Below are 21180 nucleotides of genomic sequence, written 5' to 3'. Positions count from 1 at the left end.
TCCCACTTGATCATGGTGTATGATCCTCTTGATGTATTTTTGAATTTGGTTTGCTAATATTTTGTTGAGTATTTTTGCATCTATGTTTATCAGGGATATTGGTCTGTAGTTTTCTTTTTTTGTGGTGCTTTGCCTGATTTTGTTATTAGAATGATGCTGGCTACATAGAATGAGTTTGGGAGTATTCCCTTGTCTTGTATTTTCTGGAAAACTTTAAGGAGAATGGGTATTATGTCTTCTCTAAATGTCTGATAAAATCCAGCTGTGAATCCATTTGGTTTGGGGGTTTTGTTCTTGGGTTGTTCTTTGATTACTGATTCAATTTCATTGCTGGTAATTTGTCTGTTTAGATTTTCTGTTTCTTCCTTGGTCAGCCTTGGAAGGTTGTATTTTTCTAGAAAGTTGTCCATTTCTTCTAGGTTATCCAGTTTGTTAGCATATAGATTTTCATAGTATTCTCTTGTAATTCTTTGTATTTCTGTGGTGTCCGTCATGACTTTTCCTTTGTCATTTCTGATTCTGTTTATGTGTGTAGATTCTCTTTTTTTCTTAATAAGTCTGGCTAGGGGTTTATCTATATTGTTAATTTTCTCAAAGAACCAGCTCTTGGTTTCATTGATTTTTCTATTGTTTTATTCTTCTCGATTTTATTTATTTCTTCTCTGATCTTTATTATGTCTCTCCTTCTGCTGACTTTGGGCTTCATTTCTTCTTCTTTTCCCAGTTTCAATAACTGTGAATTTAGACTATTCATTTGGGATTGTTCTTCTTTCTTTAAATAGGCCTGGATTGCTGTATATTTCCTCTTTGAACTGCCTTCGCTGCGTCCCACAGAAGTTGGGGCTTTATGCTGTCGGTGTCATTTGTTTCCATATATTGCCTGATCTCTGTTTTAATTTGGTCATTGATCCATTGATTATTTAGGAGCATGTCATTAAGCCTCCATGTGTTTGTAAGCCTTTTTGTTTTCTTTGTGAAATTTATTTCTAGTTTTATACCCTTGTGATCTGAGAAGTTGGTTGGTACAATTTCAATCTTTTTGAATTTACTGAGGCTCTTTTTGTGGCCTAGTATGTGTTCTATTTTGGAAATGTTCTGTGTGCACTTGAAAAGAATGTGTATCCTGCTTCTTTTGTGTGGTGAATTCTGTAGATGTCTGTTAGGTCCACCTGTTCTAATGTGTTGTTCAATACCTCTGTCTCCTTACTTATTTTCTGTCTGATTGATCTGTCCTTTGGAATGAATGAAGTGTTGAAGTCTCCTAGAATGAATGCATTACATTCTATTTCCTGTTTTAATTCAGTTAGTATTTGTTTCACATAGGTAGGTGCTCCTGTGTTGGGTGCATAGATATTTATAATGGTTATATCCTCTTGTTGGATTGACCCCTTTATCATTATGTAATGTCCTTCTTTCTCTCTTATGACTTTGTTTTGAAGTCTATTTTGTCTGATACAAGTATTGCAACACCTGTGTTTTTCTCCCTATTAGTTGCATGAAATATCTTTTTCCATTCCTTCACTTTTAGTCTGTATATGTCTTTGGGTTTGAAGTAAGTCTCTTGTAGGCAGCATATAGATGGGTCTTGTTTTTTTATCCACTCAGTGACTCTATGTCTTTCGATTGGTGCATTCAGACCATTTACATTTAGGGCAACTATTGATAGGTATGTACTTACTGCCATTGCAGGCTTTAGATTCGTGGTTACCAAAGGTTTAAGGGTAACTTCTTAGTATCTAAGAGTAACTTACCTCACTTAGTATGCTATTACAAACACAATCTAAAGGTTCTTTTTTTCCCCTCCTTTTCTACACTTCCATTCTTTATATATTAGGTATCATATTCTGTACTCTTTGTCTATCCCTTTTTATTACCTCTGGTGACAGCTATTTAACCTTGGAAACAATTCCATCTATAGCAGTCCCTCCAAAATACACTGTAGGGATGGTTTGTGGGAGGTAAACTCTCTCAGCTTTTGATTATCTGGAAATTGTTCAATTCCTCCTTAAACTTAAATGATAATCTTGCCAGATATGTCTTGGTGTTGTCTTCCTTGGGTCCCTTGTGTTGGAAGATCTGTACACCTCCATAACCTGAGAGACTATCTCCTTCTCTAGACTGGGGAAGTTTTCAGCAATTACCTCCTCAAAGACACTTTCTATCCCTTTTTCTCTCTCTTCTTCCTCTGGTACCCCTATAATGTGAATATTGTTCCGTTTGGATTGGTCACACAGTTCTCTTAATATTCTTTCATTCTTAGAGATCCTTTTTTCTCTCTGTCCCTCAGCTTCTTTGTATTCCTCTTCCCTAATTGCTATTTCACTTATCATCTCCTCCACCATATCTAATACACAGAAATATGTTGCATTCCTATGCACTAATGATGAACTAGCAGAAAGAGTAATCAGGAAAACAATTCCATTCACAATTGCATCAAAAAGAATAAAACACCTAAGAATAAACCTAACCAAGGAACCTATCCTATCATTCAAATAAAGCAATTGAGAGAGGCCATGCATGGACCAATGACAGTGCCATGCACCAGAATTATGATTAATGACATTCTGTACATCTGAGGATCAAAAGGATGTTTCTTCCTAAACTTCTAGAGCTACCATTTTATAATTAAACTTTTATTTTGAGGTAATTGTAGACTCTCATGCAGTTGTAAGAATAGAGAGATCTCATGTACTCATTATCACAGCCAGAATACTGACATTGATACAATCAAGATACAGAACATTTTATTTTCACCACCAGAAAGACCTCTCACATTGCCCTTTTATAGCCATTCCCCCTTCCCTCCTGCCTTCACCTCCATTAATTCCTGGTAACCACTAATCTGCTCTTCATTTCAAGATTGCTATAAATGGAACTGTGTAATCTTTTGGAATTGGCTTTCCTTTATTCAGTATAATTTCTGGAAATTCATCCAAGTGTTGCACATATGAATAGCTCATTCTTTTTTTATTGCTAAATAATATTCCATGGTATGGGTATACCACAGCTTACTTAATCACTAACCCATTGAAGGACATCTAATTGGAGTTATTACAAATAAAGCTGCTATGAACATTTGTGTATATATAGGTTCTAGGGTGAACTATGTCTTCATTTCTCTGGGATAAATGCCTTGGGGTGCAACTGCTGGGTTTTATAGCAATTATGTTTAGTTTGTTAAGAAACCACCAAATCGGTTTTCAAGAGCAGCCGCTTTACATTCCCACCAGCAATATGTGAATGATCCAGCTTCTCCATTTCCTTACTGTTATTTCAGCCATTCTGATAGGTGTATAATATTTCAGTGTGGTTTCAATTTGTATTTCCCTAATAATTAATGACCACTGAACATCTCTCGTGCTTTTTACCATCTGAATATCCTCTTCAGTGAGATGTTTCTTTGTATCTTATGCTCATGTTCCAATTGGATTGTTTACTCACTGGAATTTTTAAACTCAGAGTTTTGAGAGTTCTTTACATAGTCTAGATAAGACCCCCTTGTTGTATATATGGTTTGCAAATATTTTCTCCCACTCTGTAGCTTTTTTTCATTCTCTAAACAAGCTGTTTCTCATAGCAAAAGTTTTAAGTTTTGATGAAATCAAACTTATAAATTTTTCCATTTATGGATTGTGCTTTGGTGTCAAGACTAAGAACTCTTTCCTAGCTCTAGATCCTGAAGATTGTCTCCTGTGATTTTTTTTCCCTAGATGTTCTACAGTTTACACTTAAGTCAGTTATCCATTTTTAGTTAATATTTGCATTAGGTGTAAGATCTGAGTCAGTGTTTATACATGTTCAATTATTCCAATACTGTTTATTCAAAATGCTATCTCTTTCCTCCACTGAATTGCTTTTGCATCTCTGTCAAACTGTAGTTGGGCATATTTATGGAGGTCTATGTCTGTGAATCTCTACTATTCCACTGAACCCTATATTTGGTCCTCCACTAATACCTCACAGTCTTGATTACTATAGCTGTATAGTAAATCTTGAAATCAGGTAGATCAATTCCTCCCACTTTATTCTTCTTTTTCAAATTGTTTGTTTTTGTAGCTTGCCTGCCCTTCCATATAAATTTGAGAATACTATTGTCAATAGCTACAAAACAATAAATTCCAGCTTTCTGGGGTTTTGATAGGAATTGTGTTAAACTTGCTTATCACTTTGAGAATTGTCATCTTTACCAGGTTAAGTCTTCCAATCTACAAACATACTATTTCTCTCCACTTAGGTCTTTTGTAACTTCTTTCATTAGCACTGTGTAATTCTCATCATAGAAATCTTACAATGTTTGCTAGGTTTACACCTATTTCTTTTTTTAGCAATTACAAATGATATGTATTTTAAACTTCAATGGATATATTTTCATTGGTAACATGAATACAATTTATTTTTTGCACATTATCTCATATCATTTGACTTTACTGAACTCATCTATTAGTTCTAGGGCTTCTTGTTGATTCCTTGGGATTTTTAATGTAGATAGTCATGTCATCTGCAAATAGCAACAGTTTTCTTATTTTCTGCTCCGTGTATCTTTTATTTTCTTTTTCTTGCCTTCCACCAGTGTTGTATAAGACTGGTAAGAGCAGACATCTTTGTATTGTTCTCAGTCTTAAAGAAGAAAGCATTTAGTCTTTTAACATTAAGTAAAATATCAGTTGTAGGTTTTTTGTAGCTGCTTTTTACCAAGTTAAGGAAGATCTCTATTCCTATTTTTTCTAAGAGGTTTTAATCATAAATGAGCACTGAATTTTGTCAAGTGTTTTTTCTGCATGGGTTGATATGATCATGTGATTTGAATTATTAGCCTGTTACTATAGTAGATAATAATTTTTGAACATGTTAACAGCTTGTATTCCTGGAATAAACCCCTTTTGCCATGGTATATAATGCTTTTTATTTATTGCTGAATTCTATTTGCTAATATTTTGTTAAGGATTTTTGCCATCTATATTCCTGAGGGATATGATATATAATTTTCTTTTTCTGACCATCTTTATCTAGTTTTGGTATCAGGGTAAAACAGGTTTTATAAAATGAAATGGATAATGTTCACTCCTTGTCTGTTTTCTGGAAGAGACTGCACAGAATTGGTGTTAATTCTTATTTGAACATTTGGTAGAACTTACCATCTGGACCTGGATTTCTTTTTCTGAGAGTTTTAAAATTATGAATTCAATTTCCTTAATAGTTATAGGGCTATTCAAATTATCTCATATTGGATGAGTTGTGGTAGTTTGTACTTTTCAAGGAATTGGTCCATTTCATCTAAATTGTCAAGTGTATGTGTGCAGAACTGCTTGCGGTATTCTCTTTCTGTTTTTAATGCTGTAAGGTCTGTTATGATATCCCATTTCATTTTGATGATCTGTCTTCTTTTTTGTTGGTTCTGATAGAAGTTTGTCAATTTTATTTATTTTTTCAAAAAAAATCAGCTCTTTGCAATGATTTTTCTCTTTTCAATTCCACTGATTTTGTTGTTGTTCTTCTTCTTATCTTTGTACTTCCTCTTTTCTGCTTGCATTGGATTTATTTTGCTCTTCCTTTTCTAGGTTCTTGAGGTGGGAGCTTAGATATTTGTTTTGAAACTTTCCCTTTTTCTTATCTATGCACTGATTGCTAAAATTTCCCTCTCTGTACTGCCTTAGCTGTATTCCACAAATTTTGATATGTATATTTTTATTTTCATTCAGTTCAAGTTATTAAAAAAATTCTTTTGAGACATCCTCAAAATTTGAGACGTCCACATATTTTTATATGTGTATTTTTATTTTCATTCAGTTCAAGTCATTAAAAAAATTCCTTTGAGACATCCTCTTAATGAATGGATTATTTAGAAGTATGGTTCCAGATGTTTGGAGATTTTCCTGTTATTTTTTGCTTATTGGTTTCTAATTTGAGGTTGCCGTGGTCAGAGAACATACTCTATTATTTCAATTATTTAAAAATTGTTGAGGTTTGTTTTATGGCCCAGGAGTGGTCACTGTTAGTATATGCTCTGTAGGTACCTGAAAACCAGGAGTATTCTGCTGTTGGTGGGTGGACTGTTCTATGTCTACTGGATCCTGTTGGCTGATGATGTTGATTTCTTCCATATTCTATACATTTGATGATTTTGTCTATTTCTAAGCAAATCTAAAATTATAGTTGAAGACTTCAACACACAATTGTGGATTTTTCTTTCTCTCATTCAGCTCTACCAGTTTTTGCTCCACATATCTTAAAACTATGTTGTTTGGTACATACACATTTATGATTGCTATGTCTTCTTGTTAATCATCCCTTTTATTATATATAATGACTCCTCTGTCTCTCATAATTTTGTTTGTTCTATGTCTATTATGTTATTAAAACACTTACATATATCTTTTTCCATTCTTTTATTTTCAACCTGTCTATATTGTTATATTTGAATTGAGATTTTTTTGTAGATAGCATATAGTTAGGTCATGTTTTTAATCTTTTCTGCCAATCTCTGACTTTTAATTGATGTATAGTGTATTTACCTACTTTTTGCTTATCATGTTCTTTTTTCTTGATGTTTCAAGGTTCCTTCTTTTATTGTTTCCTTTCTGTTTAGAAAAACTCTTAATGCATAGATCTAATGGCAACACATTCTCTTAGTTTGCTTCATCTGAAAATCTCTTGATTTTTCCTCCACTCCTGAAAAATAGGTTGCTAGTTGGCAATTCTTTCAGCCACTTCCTTCTGGACTCCATGGTTACTGATGAGAAATCTGCTGTTATTTGAATGTTTTTTTCCCTCCTATGGGTAAGGTGTTTCTCTGGCTTCAACATTCTTTTTTTGTCTTTGGTTTTCAGAGGTTTAATTGCAATATGTCTTAATGTGGATTTTTTTGGGTTAATGCTATGTGAGGTCTGCTCAGCTTCTCGAACCTATAGGTTTATGTCTTTTGCCAAATGTAGGAAACTTTCAGTCATTTCTTTGAGAACTTTTTCAGTACCCTCTTTTTTCCTCTCCTTCCATGACTCCAGTGACAAGAATATAAGTTATAGTACCACAGGTCTCTGGGACGATTCATTCCCCCCCACCCACCCATCTCTTTTCTCTCTATTGTTCAGATGTAGTAATTTCCGTTGTTCTATATTTCAGCACATTAATTCCTGTTCCCTCCATTCTGCTGTTGAGCCACCTAAGCATTTTACTTTGACTACTATATTTTCTCAAGTATTGATACTTTTGAACCAATAGAATCAATCAATATTTTATAGATTCTAAATTCTACAATGATGAAATATACATATATAGAATTTATTTCTACCCTAATGTAACCAGGATATATTTTCAACTAAGCAAACACAGCTACATCTATGACCACAGCAGTAACACAAATAGGAGGTCTTCCTTCCTTCTTCACTCTGTCAATTAAGCATCCATCCTTGGATCTGTCACTGACTTCAAGACTAAGATAAATTTCATTAGTGTTATGGGTATATTTTAAAGTAAACTTTCATATTAGAAGATAGTACACAGACGCCAATTTTGTATACTCAAGAGCAATGTTTTTCAACCTTTACTATATATCAGAATTACCTGGAGAGCTTGTTAAGACTATTACTAGGCCCTCCCCACAATTTGTGATTCTAGGTTTAGGATGAGGCCCAATAATTTGCATTTCTTAACATGGTTCCCAAATGATGCTGATGCTGCTAGTCTGAGGATCACACTGAGAAACATTGTTTTAGGAGAGAAGAATGATGCAGACAATAGAAAACAGATTATTAAATTTTTTTAATGCAGTTCTAGAATTGATTTTCACATCCTTTATTAAATATGGAATAACCAATTTCTAGTAATTTGTGCTTTAAGCATGGATTAGACAGAGGTTCAATTTATTATCAAGTAAAATTTGACACCTCTACAAATGATTTCTTATGGATTATGGGAAATGAGCATCTCAGCAGAAAAGAAACAGATACTAAATAGTCTGTCTCCTCTATCTTTTTTTTGAGGCTCCTCTACAGTTACTATTACCATTTTTTGAGGCTTCTCTACAGTTCCTCTTCCTCTTCACCAGGTTTACCTTTTCCTATCCCTTCCCACACCATTTTCCAACCTGGCTATAAACACCCACTATTAGATGCAAACAGACTCATTCAAATATAAATTAACTTATTCACTCACAGAGCATATATACACATTTTTATACCCACTCATTTTTATTAATACCATGCTGAGGTAGAAGAAGAGGAATTTTAGTAAGAGAACTGGATTTTGGCAAAGCCTGAGAGTGGAGTGATTCTTATTTAAGAGAAACAGTAATGCCAAGACCAAGAAGATTGTAGCGTGAGGTTAGAACCAGAGGCCCGGGTAGCATTTATTTTTAGTTTAGAAGGTAACTTAGACTGAAAAGTAATGGAGAGTGTTAATGGACTATGTTAATGGAACTTGAATCAGAAAACTAGGCAGCATCCTCTGCTCACATTAGTGAATGAAAGCCAAACTACAGGATATGACATTCAGCTATTAAGAAAGGAAGAATAACAGCTCACAGCTGCTCTCATGTCCCCGACCACTAAGATACTGTTTCCAGAGACAGGCTTTCAGCCTGTTCTCACAGATGGTTATTAAAATCTAATTCAAAAGAGAAAATCAATAACTGTGGCGATGAGAGATTAATTAAATTTCAAACTGGTATTATAAATAGAACAGGCAAATCTTTGTTTTATCATATGCAGCTTTTTATGCATTATAGAATATCATAATATACTATAAAAGCTAAAATGTATTTATCAGTGAAAACCTGTCATTTAGGTTTCATTCAGCCAATACTTGGGAACACTCTGTGCTAAATTGATAAGCAGTAATCATTTTCCCTTTCTTTTAATATAGTGTTGCCAATTTTAGTTGGTTGCTTAGAAACAGTAAGTAAAACACTTGAAGCCAGTGCAAGAAGAATAAGGGTAATGGTGGGGGCTGACAGTATATTTTAAAAAATGTGGAGATTTTAATACAACTATGTATAAGGGTGTGAGATTATCAGCCAAATTTTGCCAGCTCACTGTTTTCAAGAAGCTATCATAGGCTAACTCTGGTTGGAAACTAGTAATATGTAGTGTTCCACAACTATAGCCACCAGAACGGAGACTGGTATTTTAAACAGGCCGCGTGGTCAGGAGCACAGGCAGCAGCAGCATTGGGGGTAAACAAGTCTCTATACAGCTGGGCGTTTGGCAGGAGGAACCCGGGCCTCTGGTCCATACCCCCTGCTGCTGGAGGGGAAATCCTGATACATAGGTTTGCTTCTGTTGACATACTGTTCCCAGATGCAAGACCCTAAGTTTCACCCCAAATAATCTGTAATTTAATAAGAAATGGAAAAAGCACCAGCCTTGGAAGTAAGGATCAGGGTCCTGCAGCTGGATGGGTCACTTTAGTTTCAAAACTTCAGACAAGTAACTGAAACTCCTTAGGCCTCAGTTTTCACATTATAAAATTAAAGTGATGGTCTAAGCCAGTTGTTCTCAAGATTCCAAAGAACTTCAAGGGCCACCTCAGGGCAATGGTTCTGTGTGGACACATTTATTCAGAGCAACTCAGCTTTTCTCTGCTTAGCATAAGGATAATCTAAGGAAAATTTTGTTCTTTAAAAGGTGTTTTGCTATGAAAATTAAAAATAACAGAAATAGGTTTGAAAACTACTGGTTTAATAATTTCTTGCTTCCATCTCTACAACTATTTAAGAACAATCAAAAAAATTTTTTAAATTCTCTATTACAGTCAACTTTATAATGACCTGTAGTAGAGAAAATGTAGCAAGGCAACTTAACATGCATGTTATCTAAACACCTAATTTTAGTCACAACTTCTAGCCCTACCATGGGTTTTAGAAAAGTTCTGAAATAAAAGAGTCTAAAAGGTGTGGCATCATTTTACATCTACATGATGTGATGATTTTAAAACATGTCCATAAATTCTTTGATATTCTTTCCATCAAATGATGGAGTCTAATTCTTCTCCTTTTGAATATGGGCCAGCCCTGGTAGCTCTCTGCTAATGAAAAAATGTGGCAGAAGTGGTGATGTATAATAAGGTTACAAAAGGCAGTAAAATTTCTGCTTGGCTGTCTCTTTGGGATACTTGCCTTTAGAATCCAGTCACCATGTTGTGAGGAAGCCAAACAGCTAATGAAAAAGGCCAGGAGTAGATGTTCCAGCTAGAACCCATCTAAAGTCCAAGCCTATAGCCAGTATCAACCACTAGCACATGAATGAACAAGCCTTCAGGTGATCCTGATATGGAAGAGAGTGACCAAAATAGAAAACAAAGCAACTTGGAAGAATCAGAAATCATGCAGGGAGAGAGAAAAAATAAAAACCTATTGCTAATTTACTCAGAAGGATAAGATAGTACAACAGGAAATAAGAGGGTGCTATAAAAAAGAAATACACAGCAAGGGAAAAAGGAATTCTTATTTAATAAAAGCATATCAGCAGAAATAAAATACTTAATAGAAAGATTTTGAGGAAATTCTCTAAAATATGAGTGAAAGGATAAAGAAATTGAAAACAGGAGCAGAAAAAAAAAAAAGAAAAAAAAATTAGGAGTTCAGAAGGTCTGGCTTTTGAATAATAGGGATTCCAGAAAGAAAGAAAAGGTAGAAAAAGCAGATGGAGGACATCATCAAAAAAAATTTCTAGAAAATTTCTTGGAATTCAAAGACATGAGCAAAGCCTACCAAATATGTTACACAAGGGATGAAAACAGACCCACAAGATATGCACTATGCAATCTCAAAAACCCCAGGACAAAGGGGTGGTTCTACCAGCATCTAGAGAGGTAAAGACAGAGATGGAAGTAGAGAGAGAGAGGTTTCTTATGTAAAGGTTCAGAAATCACAATGGCCTAAAATGAGAGCTATGCTCTGCACAGACTAGAACAGAGTGGCCTCATGCATCAAGGCTAGATACTGACTACCTTTGTACACTTTTTTAATTGAAGATAGGTTGAACAGGTGAGCCTATCCCAAACTGTCATCTACACTTTGGCTTGGCTTGTCAGTGGGGTGAGGAAAGTCCTGCTCTCCATTTCCTGCTCTGCTCTTTGAACCAGCTGAGGACACTCAGTTCACCTCACCAGGGCACTCTTTAACCTACAGCACTCTTGACAGCTAGAGAGGCCATATCTCTACCAGACATCCAATACATAGTCTAAATTACAGCTCTATCAGATATCCCAATAATTGTTCTTTTGTTTCCCAGGGCTCACTCATGACCATGCCTACTGACTTCCCCAGAAGGGACTCATACATTCTTCGGGAAGCTGGAGCCAGATTTGATTCAGAGACTGTTCAGATTATCATTTCCTAGGAAACTTCACCTAACAGTGGCAATATTGTCCCTTACACATCCAGGTTTGTGCTTGCTATTTTTTTATTCAAAACAAAGCAGTATATTTATGTAAATGTACAAAGGTAACAAAACTACTTTAAAACAAGAGAATAGTTGTTACCTCTGGAAGTAAAGGCAGGGCAATGCAACTGGCGTGGGCTCACTGGGGCTCTTAAGGGGCTGGTAATGTTCTTTTTCTTATTCTGGGTGCTAAGTTCATGAATCATCATTTTATAATTATTATTAAAACTATATACAAGTGTTGATTACATTCTTCTATATGTGACATGTTTCGAATTCTTAAAAATTTATGTAGTCAGTTACTCATGAGATAGAAGTAACAGAAACTCCTGCCCCATCACAATCCCTTCTCCCACAACAGCCACTCAAATAATATTAACACTCACATTTACTGAATGGAACCAAATGCTTTTATATGCTTTTTTTTCCCCTGTATCCTTACAACCTTATGAGGTAGCTTATTATCTGATTTTACAGATGGGAAAACAAGCATAAAGATAAATAACTTTTCCAGGGTCATACAGCTGGTAAGTTACAGAGTCAGGATTCAAATCTACCCTTGTAACTTACAAAACTCATGTTATTTCCATTATCCAATAATGCCAAGCCTTCTACCATGTATACAACAAGTAGCAAAACTGAACCCTACACTTACATGGAAGCAGGAGCTAACAAATTATGAAATGTCGAACAAAACAAAACTCAACAAGGGTAATACAAAATCAGCATCTTGGAAAATTAACCCTTTAAATCATACAACTTAGGTGCAGAAGATATTTTACAACCCATAATGCCCCATTTCACTCATTTTGTAAATGAGTAAATGAAGGCTCATGAGAGCTAAGTCTAATGTCTAAGGTCACAACAATAGTTACTGGTAGCAAATTCAAAGACTTGGTTCTTATTTAATATAATTCACAACATGTGAGTACCACGCAGGTAGTAAGCGAGCTACAACGGGAAGGCTCCTCTATCAGCCTAGTAATTGGGTGATGTTTTTGGTTACTTCAGTAGTGGCAGGCAGCTGAAACAGGGAGAGACCAGAGTGCATTAGTCATAACAGGTGGTGTTTACATCATTATCTATAGGATGACTTTTCTGAACATTTGGTAAAAAATAAAATTGGAGGTGGGAGAGAGAAAGGAAGAAGAAAAAAAAATCACTGACTCACAGGACTTTAGCTATCAGAGCCAAATAAAGTGATACATTCATTAGTTTTTGGCGATGTACTTTTTTACCAAGTTCACTGATGGCTGTTTGTAAAACTGTGATAAAAGCATAGGTGAAATGTTCTTTTATGGGTCTAGTTATAAAAATATTTAAAAGTCCCTTTTTATAGTAGGTTATCTCTAATGGACCAGATGCCTTATACTGGATATATCTTAAAGAATTTATTGAAGTCTTGAGATGGGTTTGATATTCCAACAGGGCAGAGTGGCCAGAAACTCAGAAAAAGTGCCTCCCAGGTATTTCCTCATTCAGTAAATTACTTATGAGTAAAGATTCCATGTACAATGGATGCTGGACCCTGGAGATACACAGATGAATTCAAAACTCAAGGAGACTGTAAAAGCATTTTACTCTTGGACTCAATAATTCCACTTCTAGGAATTCTAGATACATCTGCTTATGAACAAATGCCATATGTGCAGTCATTCCCTGCGGCACTGTTTACAATAGCTAAAGAAGAGACACAGCTCACTTCTTTTAACAGGAGCTTATGAAGTTATAGTATGTCCAATACAATGGAATGTAATTGCAAAAAAGAACAAAGGAATTCTTTACGTACAGATATAGAAAGATATCCAGGATACATAAACTAAAAGAACAAGGTGCTGGACAATATATATGTGGTTACCCTCTCTTTAAGAAAAGGTGGAAAATGAGAATGTGTATATATATATGTGTGTGTATTTGATTCATTTGCATAAAAGAAACACAGGAGAGAATACAAAAGACAGCAGGGAAGAGTGTGAAAGTGAAATATCTGAAACATACTTATTTTACAGTTTTGATTTTGAAATACATAAATGTGTTACCTATTCAAAAAATTAACTTTAACATAAAAAAGCAAAAGTGTTAGCCATTTCCCTCTCCAAAATAAAAGCTTAAGGAGCTTACAGACTAGTAGAGACAACATAAGTAAACAAATGCAGCACGGTACTGATGTTGACAGATACACTTCTCCCACAGGAATAGCTAAGAAAAGCCAAGTTCAAGGTACTTACCCTGATTAGAGAAGGAGCTTGGCGATTTAGTCTCATATCAGTTCACTCTCCAAGGAAACCTGGAGATGGGGTCATTTGAGGCCTTAGAGATACTTCTAGGGAAGGAATTCTAAGGCAGCTATTCCAAGTCCTTTTCTTTCTCCAGATGGTAAGTCCTGTTCTGGGTTTCTTTTAACAGCGTGTCCCCTGTCTGCCTCTAAAGTTGATCTTGGAGAAATTGCAAAAACTCTGTGGTACTTCACCTGTGAGCAGATCACAGGACCCCATCACAGACAGATTCACACTATGTGAGCTGAAGACCACTCTGTTCTTCCCTTGGCTATTTCAGAGTGGTGGAGAGCATGGGGCACCTTTCTCCAGTGTGTGTAAAAACTGCACAGTTCATTTATGCCACACCAGGGCTCTTCTAGAGTAGACTCATGAAATGGAATGAGCTGGAAAAGGAACAGTCCCCTGAGGTAAATGTCAGAGTTCACATCTACTCTCTTCTGAATTACCAAGGTTGCAAATATATTTTAAAAGATATGGGGAGGATTCCTTCATTTCTTTAAAAGATGTTCCATGTTGTTTAAAGATGCTTTGAATAAGTCTGAAAGGGGCACAGTCACTTTAGAAAGGAAGATATGCCAGTAAGAGAATGCAGTGCTAATAACCCCCCTCCACCATTACTTATCACTTAAATGACTTCTCTGAAGATGTATCACCCCTAGCAGCTGTTATAGTAGCTAAAACTCCTACACTTCTCCGATCTTTAAAAGGACAGCCAACTTTACAGGCATACCTAGTCATATGATCCTCAGGGAGGAAAGGCATCCCTCAGCTGTTAGGTAAACCCACGCTGGGCTTTTGCAGCTTCTTTAATACCACTTGAAGATCAGATGGAGAGACAAGCTGTTAGAAAATACCCATCATAGGTCCTGCTACCAGAGAAGAGGGAGGAAAATCGTAGTAACTGCCAAGAATGATGTATCTTTGAGGAAACAATCTTATTGGCAAGTAAGGAGGCTTCCCAAAAGATTAAGGAATCATAAATATATTTATATTTGGAAGACTTAGTCTAACTTTCATTATTTATTATTTCATTCAATAAAAAAATTCTTTCTGCAGCAGCCCTGACACATGAACTCCTTGTCACACCTGAATTCAGGCAGCATCCAATCACAATAGCTGGAGTCAGTACCAGGAGTTCCAATAAGGTAAAGGAACTCTGTTAAGAGGTCTATTCCCCTAGAGGGGTATGTACAAATACTCCAAGTTCAGTTTGGGGTTAAGTCCAGATTCCACAAGAGTGACGCAGATGAGAAAGAGGCAGACAGGTGGTGGAGCTCAGTCAAGGAAGTACACAGGTTGTGGTCATACAAGTTTGCAAGCTAGGCTCAGAGATCAAGATGATAATAGAATGGAATATATAGGAATCAGTGTGGAATTAAAGGCTAAGAAATTTGAACAGTCCAGACAAAGATGATTATGACTATCCATTCTTTCTTTTTAGCTCCTCAGCAATGTCTAGACATTACAGTTCTCTTAAGGTTGCTAACCCCTCTGTCCTGGAATAAACTGTGTTCACGAAAAAAAGGAAGGCAGAAGTTCTAAACACCAGGACCTGTGAATGTGAGCTTATTTGGGAATAGGATCTTTATAAATATAATCAAGTTAAGCTTAGGTCATACTAGATTAGGGCAGTCCCCAATCCAATGACTGGTGTCCTTATAAAAAGAGGGAAATTTGGACACAGAAAGACACATACAAGGGAGAATGCCATGAAGACAGAGGCAGAGACTAGAGCAAGGCATCTATAAGCCAACAGACACCAAGGATTACTGGCAACTGCCAGTAGCTAGGAGAGAGTCATGGAAAGTCCAATTTCAGAATCTTCAAAGGAACCACCCTGCCAGCACCTGGATTTCATGACTTCTAGCCTCCAGAACCATGAGAGAGTGGATTTCTGTTGTAAGCCACCAAGTTTGTGGTCCCTGGCTATGGCAGCCCTAGGAGACTAATACACCCTTCAAGAAAACCACTGAATTCAAGTTGAGAAGAAGTGAGTTTCTTACTTCCATTTCCTCCCCCTCCTTTCTCTCTTCCCTCTGGTCCAGTCTGAGTAAGAAGTGCCCTTCTCTCCTTGCTGGAACCACCATCTCAACCCCTCTGCTTGTATTCTTTCTGGATCCCATCCTCACTGCACCTCTCCTCTATCTGTTCATTTTATTACTCTTACGTTTTTACAACTTTAGTCTCTCCCTCTCTATTAGATCCTTCCTCTTGACCACACCACGCTGCAAGATCCCACTGTTCTTTCTTTCAGTTCAAGCTACTCTAAAGGGCAATCTACATCGCCCCTAAATCTTCATGCTAATCTACCCCTTAGATTTTTACAATTTGAATTCTCCTCCTCCCATCCCACTGAAACTGTTCTCTTAAAAGTCGCCAAAGAACACATTAACCAAACAAATCCTTGGCTTGGCCTCGGTGCTTTCTCATCTTGTCCTCTCTAAGCAATGATACTACTGACCAAGCCCTCTTCTTTAAATTTTCTCTGCCCTTGATTTCCAAGTCACAGCACACCCTGCTTCTCTTATCTCCACCAGGGCTCATTTCCTTTTCTTTCATCAACTCACCTTCTTTTAATGAAGGCATTATCCAAACCTACCTTTGGCTCTCTTTTCCTTTTTTCTGTCTCTGCCATTCATTAGCTATGTAAATTCGTGCAAGGCAAGTCACTTAAATCTGTGTAGCTTCAGTTCCCTTACCTTTAAAATGGGAAAATAACTCCTACCTGAGGCTGCTGTTCATAAATGAATGCATACAGTTGACTCTTGAACAATGCATAGTTAGGGGTACCAACCCTCTGCACAGTAAAAAAAATCAACATGTAACTTTTGACTCCCCCAAAACTTAACTACTAATAGCCTACTCTTGACTGGAAGGCTTACCAATAACCAACAGTAATTTAACACACATTTTATATATATATTATATACTGTATTCCAATAACAAGTGAGCTAGGGGAAAGATAGTATTTATTCAAATTGTTGCAAGTCTCCAAAAAATTTTCCAATATATTTCTTGAGAAAAATCTGTGTATAAGTGGACCTGTGCAGTTCAAACTGATGTTGTTCAAGGGTCCACTGCGAACGTACAGAGCTTAGACTCATGCCACTGGAGGGGCCCACTGCTGCTGCTACTGCTCTGGCACACCCACTCTCACGGCTACCTCCCCATCCATCTCCCCACTGCGTCCTGAGTTCTCTCTGGTTTTACTCTATGCATTAAGTACTTGTTAAAAGCCTCTGATGGACAAGGCAACTGCCCTAGGCTGTGCAGGGATTACAAAGGATTCCCTTGTGGAACATACAGTCTAGGAGATTATAGTATACAAATGACACTACACAAGACTGGGAGATTAATAAAAGGTAACAACAAGAAAAACCAAATGGCAAGTCAAAGACGAGAAGAATTATATTTGGTTGGGGAGAATCAGCAGAGGTTTAGTAAAGATGTAGCTTTGAAGAATAGGATCTGACAGGTGGAGAAGAAAGAACAGTGCATTCCAAGCACTGGGAACAAATTGGTAAAAAGGTGTGAGGCATCTAAGAAAATAGTTGAAATATAAGTTATATGTAGGAGAAAAGTGGGAGATAAAGTTGAAAAGCTGCTGTCATATTATGAACATCCTTGAGTGTCAAGGTAAAATTTTTCATTTAATTTTGGAAGCATTAGGGAGTATGGAAATGATGTAATTATGGTTGGGTGATTAATGTGATATGATTAATCCAGCAAGGGAAACAAGTCAATCGGGAGTTTCCTTTATCTGTCAGAACAAGAGTTTTGTTGTCAGAAAATGTGGGACTGAATTTTGGTTCTATCACTTAGCAATGTGACCTTGGCCAAGTCGCTTACCCTCTCTGAGCCCCAGTTTCCTTACTTATAAATGGGTGTGATACACAGAACTGTAAAAAGGCCCCAGAAATCTCAGCTTCCTGGTGTTTCATTGTGATTCTATTACAGGACAAAAGGGATACAGTGATACAGTTGTGCAGATATAAAGTTAAAGTTACTAATTGGTTGACTTTAAACCAGGGAGACTTTCCAGGTAGGCCAAATCTAATCACACACACTCTTTAGAAGCACAGAGTTTTCTCCCACTGGCTGCAGAAGCAAAGTCAGACAGGAAGTACAAAGGGTATTTGACACAAGCAACCCTGTGGCTAGCCTTGCAGCAGTAGGCTTTGATACTGAAGAAGAGCCTGTGAGAGGCAGTGACAAACTGTGAGTGGACTCCAGGAGCTCAGAGCAGCCCCTGCTGACAGCCCCAGGGAGACTGAGACCTCAGTCCTGTAACTGCAAACAATGAATTCGGCCAGCAACCTGGAGGGTCCTGGAGAAGGATTCTTTCTCAGAGTCCAGCCCAGGCAACATGCTCAGAACTTGAATAGAAAACCCAGCCATACCCACCAACACCTCAGATCTATGAGCTATGAGCTAATAAATGGGTGCTGGTTTAAGCCATTAGGTTTGTGGTAATTTGTTAAGCAACAATACAAAAATAATACAATGAGGTTTCTAATAATGATTCTATTTGTTGTGAGGCTCAAATAATGTATATGAACATTTTCTCTAAATTGTAAATATTATGCAAATAAAAGTTATAGTTATTATTTAGTTAATATGTCTAAAATAGAAATCATCTTTCTCAACTTCTCTTCTCCATAAAACAAGCTCATTTTCTTTAGTTCTTTATTTTGATAATGGTACCACAATTATAGGTTTGGTTTGTTTCGTTGTGGGCTGGGAGACTGCGACAGAGGGGCAGTGGTGCCTCCTTGGGGTATAAGCAAAGGAATGTGTGTGCACACTTGTGTGTCTATATGCAAGCAAAAAAAATCAAAGATGTCAAAGGCAAAAGTTGACAGATGAGATAATGTAAATACTAACTTGCAAGAGTGTAGAATAGGTCTAGCACGAGCTTGGAGTGGCCACAGAAAATCTGTGCTAGACTAATTTATATCACAAACAGCTAATGGACACAATTTTCCAAAAACTATGTCCTTAAACATTTCTAGATTTGATTTGTTTCAGGTGTGAGGAACATTTAAACATTTGCTTTATTATAGGCAAGGGGCACTTAAAATTACCCAAGTTATGTATTTTTCCTGTGATAAAACAATATAAAGGTGTATAAAGAAATAGAGCTATCAATAATATACACCCAATCCTACTGTACTGAGAAAACCAATAACAAGATTGGTGGACATCCTCTGCACATGCTCAGAAGAAGTATTAAAGGCTTCCTTACACTTAAAAAAACTGGAGCCATATTCTGAAGCCTATTATCATGTAACTTGTATTTTTCATTTTACAATGTATTGTGGGCATTTCTCCTAGACACTTAATACACATCTTATTTTTCTTACTAGAGGCACAGTATTTACAATATGAATTACCATAATTTAGTTAACCAGTTCATTTAGATTGCTTCAAATATCACTATTATATCAACAATCCACACTCTTTCCATATGTCTTTGTACATACAAGTTATTTCCTTAGAATAAATTCCTAGAAATGGAATTACTGGGTCAGTGACTATAGGAACATTTTAGAATTTGAATATATGCCAATAATTTGCCCTCCAGAAAGGTTAGTTTCAAGCCCTCCACTCATAAAAGTGCCAATTTTCACACTCCCTACTCAATACCACAGATATAAATCTTTTTATTCTCTGCAACTGAGGAGTAAAATGAGTGTACCTGACATCTCTATGATATTTATGTTAAATTTTTCCATTCGGACCACCTTTAGTCTTTGATAAAGTTCTACATATAAATTTTGCTTATTTCAAGTTTATTTCTAAGTATTTCATGTATTTTCCATCAAGTGTTCTGATTACTGCTCAAATAAATGAAATCTACTGAATTTTTGTATATTTATATTGTGTCTCACTTCCTAATCAAACTTTCTTATTATTCATGAGCTTTTATTTCATTTTCTTACTCTAGGTAACAATAACTTAAAAATGATTTTGCTCTTTTCTATAAATATTATATTGCTTATTTGTTTTTCTTATTAAGTAACCAGATCTGTCAGAACAATGCTGAAAAATAAAAAATCTACTTTTTCCATAGCTAGATAATATACTTTCAGCTAAGATATACAGATTATGTATACTTTTAATAATTAGAATTACTTTTTTTTTTTTTACCATTCTTGATGTTAGGGAAAACAAGATGTGTAGGTGAACTTCTGTTTTCTGCAGCTTCTTTCTTCTGGCTAACAGTTGAAATAAAACTGCTGAAAGTGGAAATTTGGCCTTCGGATCCTCTGTCCAAACCCTAAAAAAAGAAAAGTTAATATTGCAGCATAGTTCCTACTAGCTAAATTTAAATTATTTTATTGCAGAAATCATGAACATTTAAAACAGAGATTTTAATTTGATTGACAGACATAGGATATACATAAAACATGGATAGCTGAACTTGAACAAATGTGGGGGTTGGGGACACTGACCCACCCCAGCACAGTAAAAAAATCTACACATAATTTTTGACTCTCCCAAAACTTAACTACTAACAGTCTACTGGTGACCAGAGCCTAACCAATAATACAGCAATCAATTAACACAAATTTTGTATGTTATTCTTACAATATATATTTGTATGTTATATTCTTACAATAAAGCTAGAAAAAAATGTTTTTTCAAATTGTTGCAAATTTCCAAAAAACTTTCAAATATATTTATTGAAAAAAATCCATGTAAAAGTGGGCTCATGCAGTTCAAACCAATGTTCAAGAGTTAACTGTATATAACACTGGTTTACCTTTTTTAGGACAAAATTGTTTCAAGTATAAAGTGAAAGTAGTCATATAACTGCTTACAGATTGATTAAGTTTTGGAAATGGGGATAATAACAGTACCTTCCTCATAGGGTTATTGTGAAGTTTAAATGAGGTAATGTGTATAATACAGCATAGCTCCTTACACACAGTACATGCTCCCTCCATGTTAAACTGCTCATTTAACTCTGTGTTTAGATGACACTATTTTTGTGACACTTGCAAATATTCTTTTCAAAGTTAACATGCATGTGATACTTCACAGGTTGATTCATTAAAGGTACTCTTATGTTTTGATGCAACTTTAAAATTTCAGGAAAAAGATAAATTCTTTACAGTTCCTTTCTTTCTAACCACTGTGACTGTATTTTGGGTGTAACAGGATTAAAAAAAATAGAGCTAAGCATTTAAGGATCCTTAGGTGCAGATAACAGCAAACTTTTTATAGCATAGGATCTTAACACACTTTCCGCAAAATAGTAACTATAAAACACTTAATATATAATGAATCTGCATTTGATAATTTATAAGTAAAATCAATTTACCAATGCAATATTAAGCTATAGGGCTACCACAGAGCTTATTCTCAGTTCTCAGCTCTTTCCACCTTACACTATGTTCTAGCTTCCAGATGCTTAATAGAATTATTAACTTCTTCCTTAACATTCACTTCTTTAAAGGTAACTTCTTTGCTTTCCCAGTAGTGAGTTTCTTTTTTATCTCCTTCTTCCTGATTCACCA

General features: G+C 35.9%; 1 protein-coding gene across 1 annotated transcript in view; it reads right to left on the bottom strand.

The window, feature by feature from the left end:
- Positions 1-21180, bottom strand: part of HECTD2 (HECT domain E3 ubiquitin protein ligase 2) — a 103810-nt gene that overhangs the window by 50031 nt on the left and 32599 nt on the right. Inside the window, exon 2 of the mRNA XM_057506074.1 lies at positions 19808-19937. Coding sequence (XP_057362057.1) covers positions 19808-19937 — 130 coding nt within the window. The remainder of the gene's footprint in view (positions 1-19807; positions 19938-21180) is intronic.

The sequence above is a fragment of the Manis pentadactyla genome, chromosome 8 (assembly GCF_030020395.1).
Source record: "Manis pentadactyla isolate mManPen7 chromosome 8, mManPen7.hap1, whole genome shotgun sequence".
Classification (NCBI taxonomy): domain Eukaryota; kingdom Metazoa; phylum Chordata; class Mammalia; order Pholidota; family Manidae; genus Manis; species Manis pentadactyla.
This window is presented reverse-complemented; position numbering and strand designations above follow the sequence as displayed.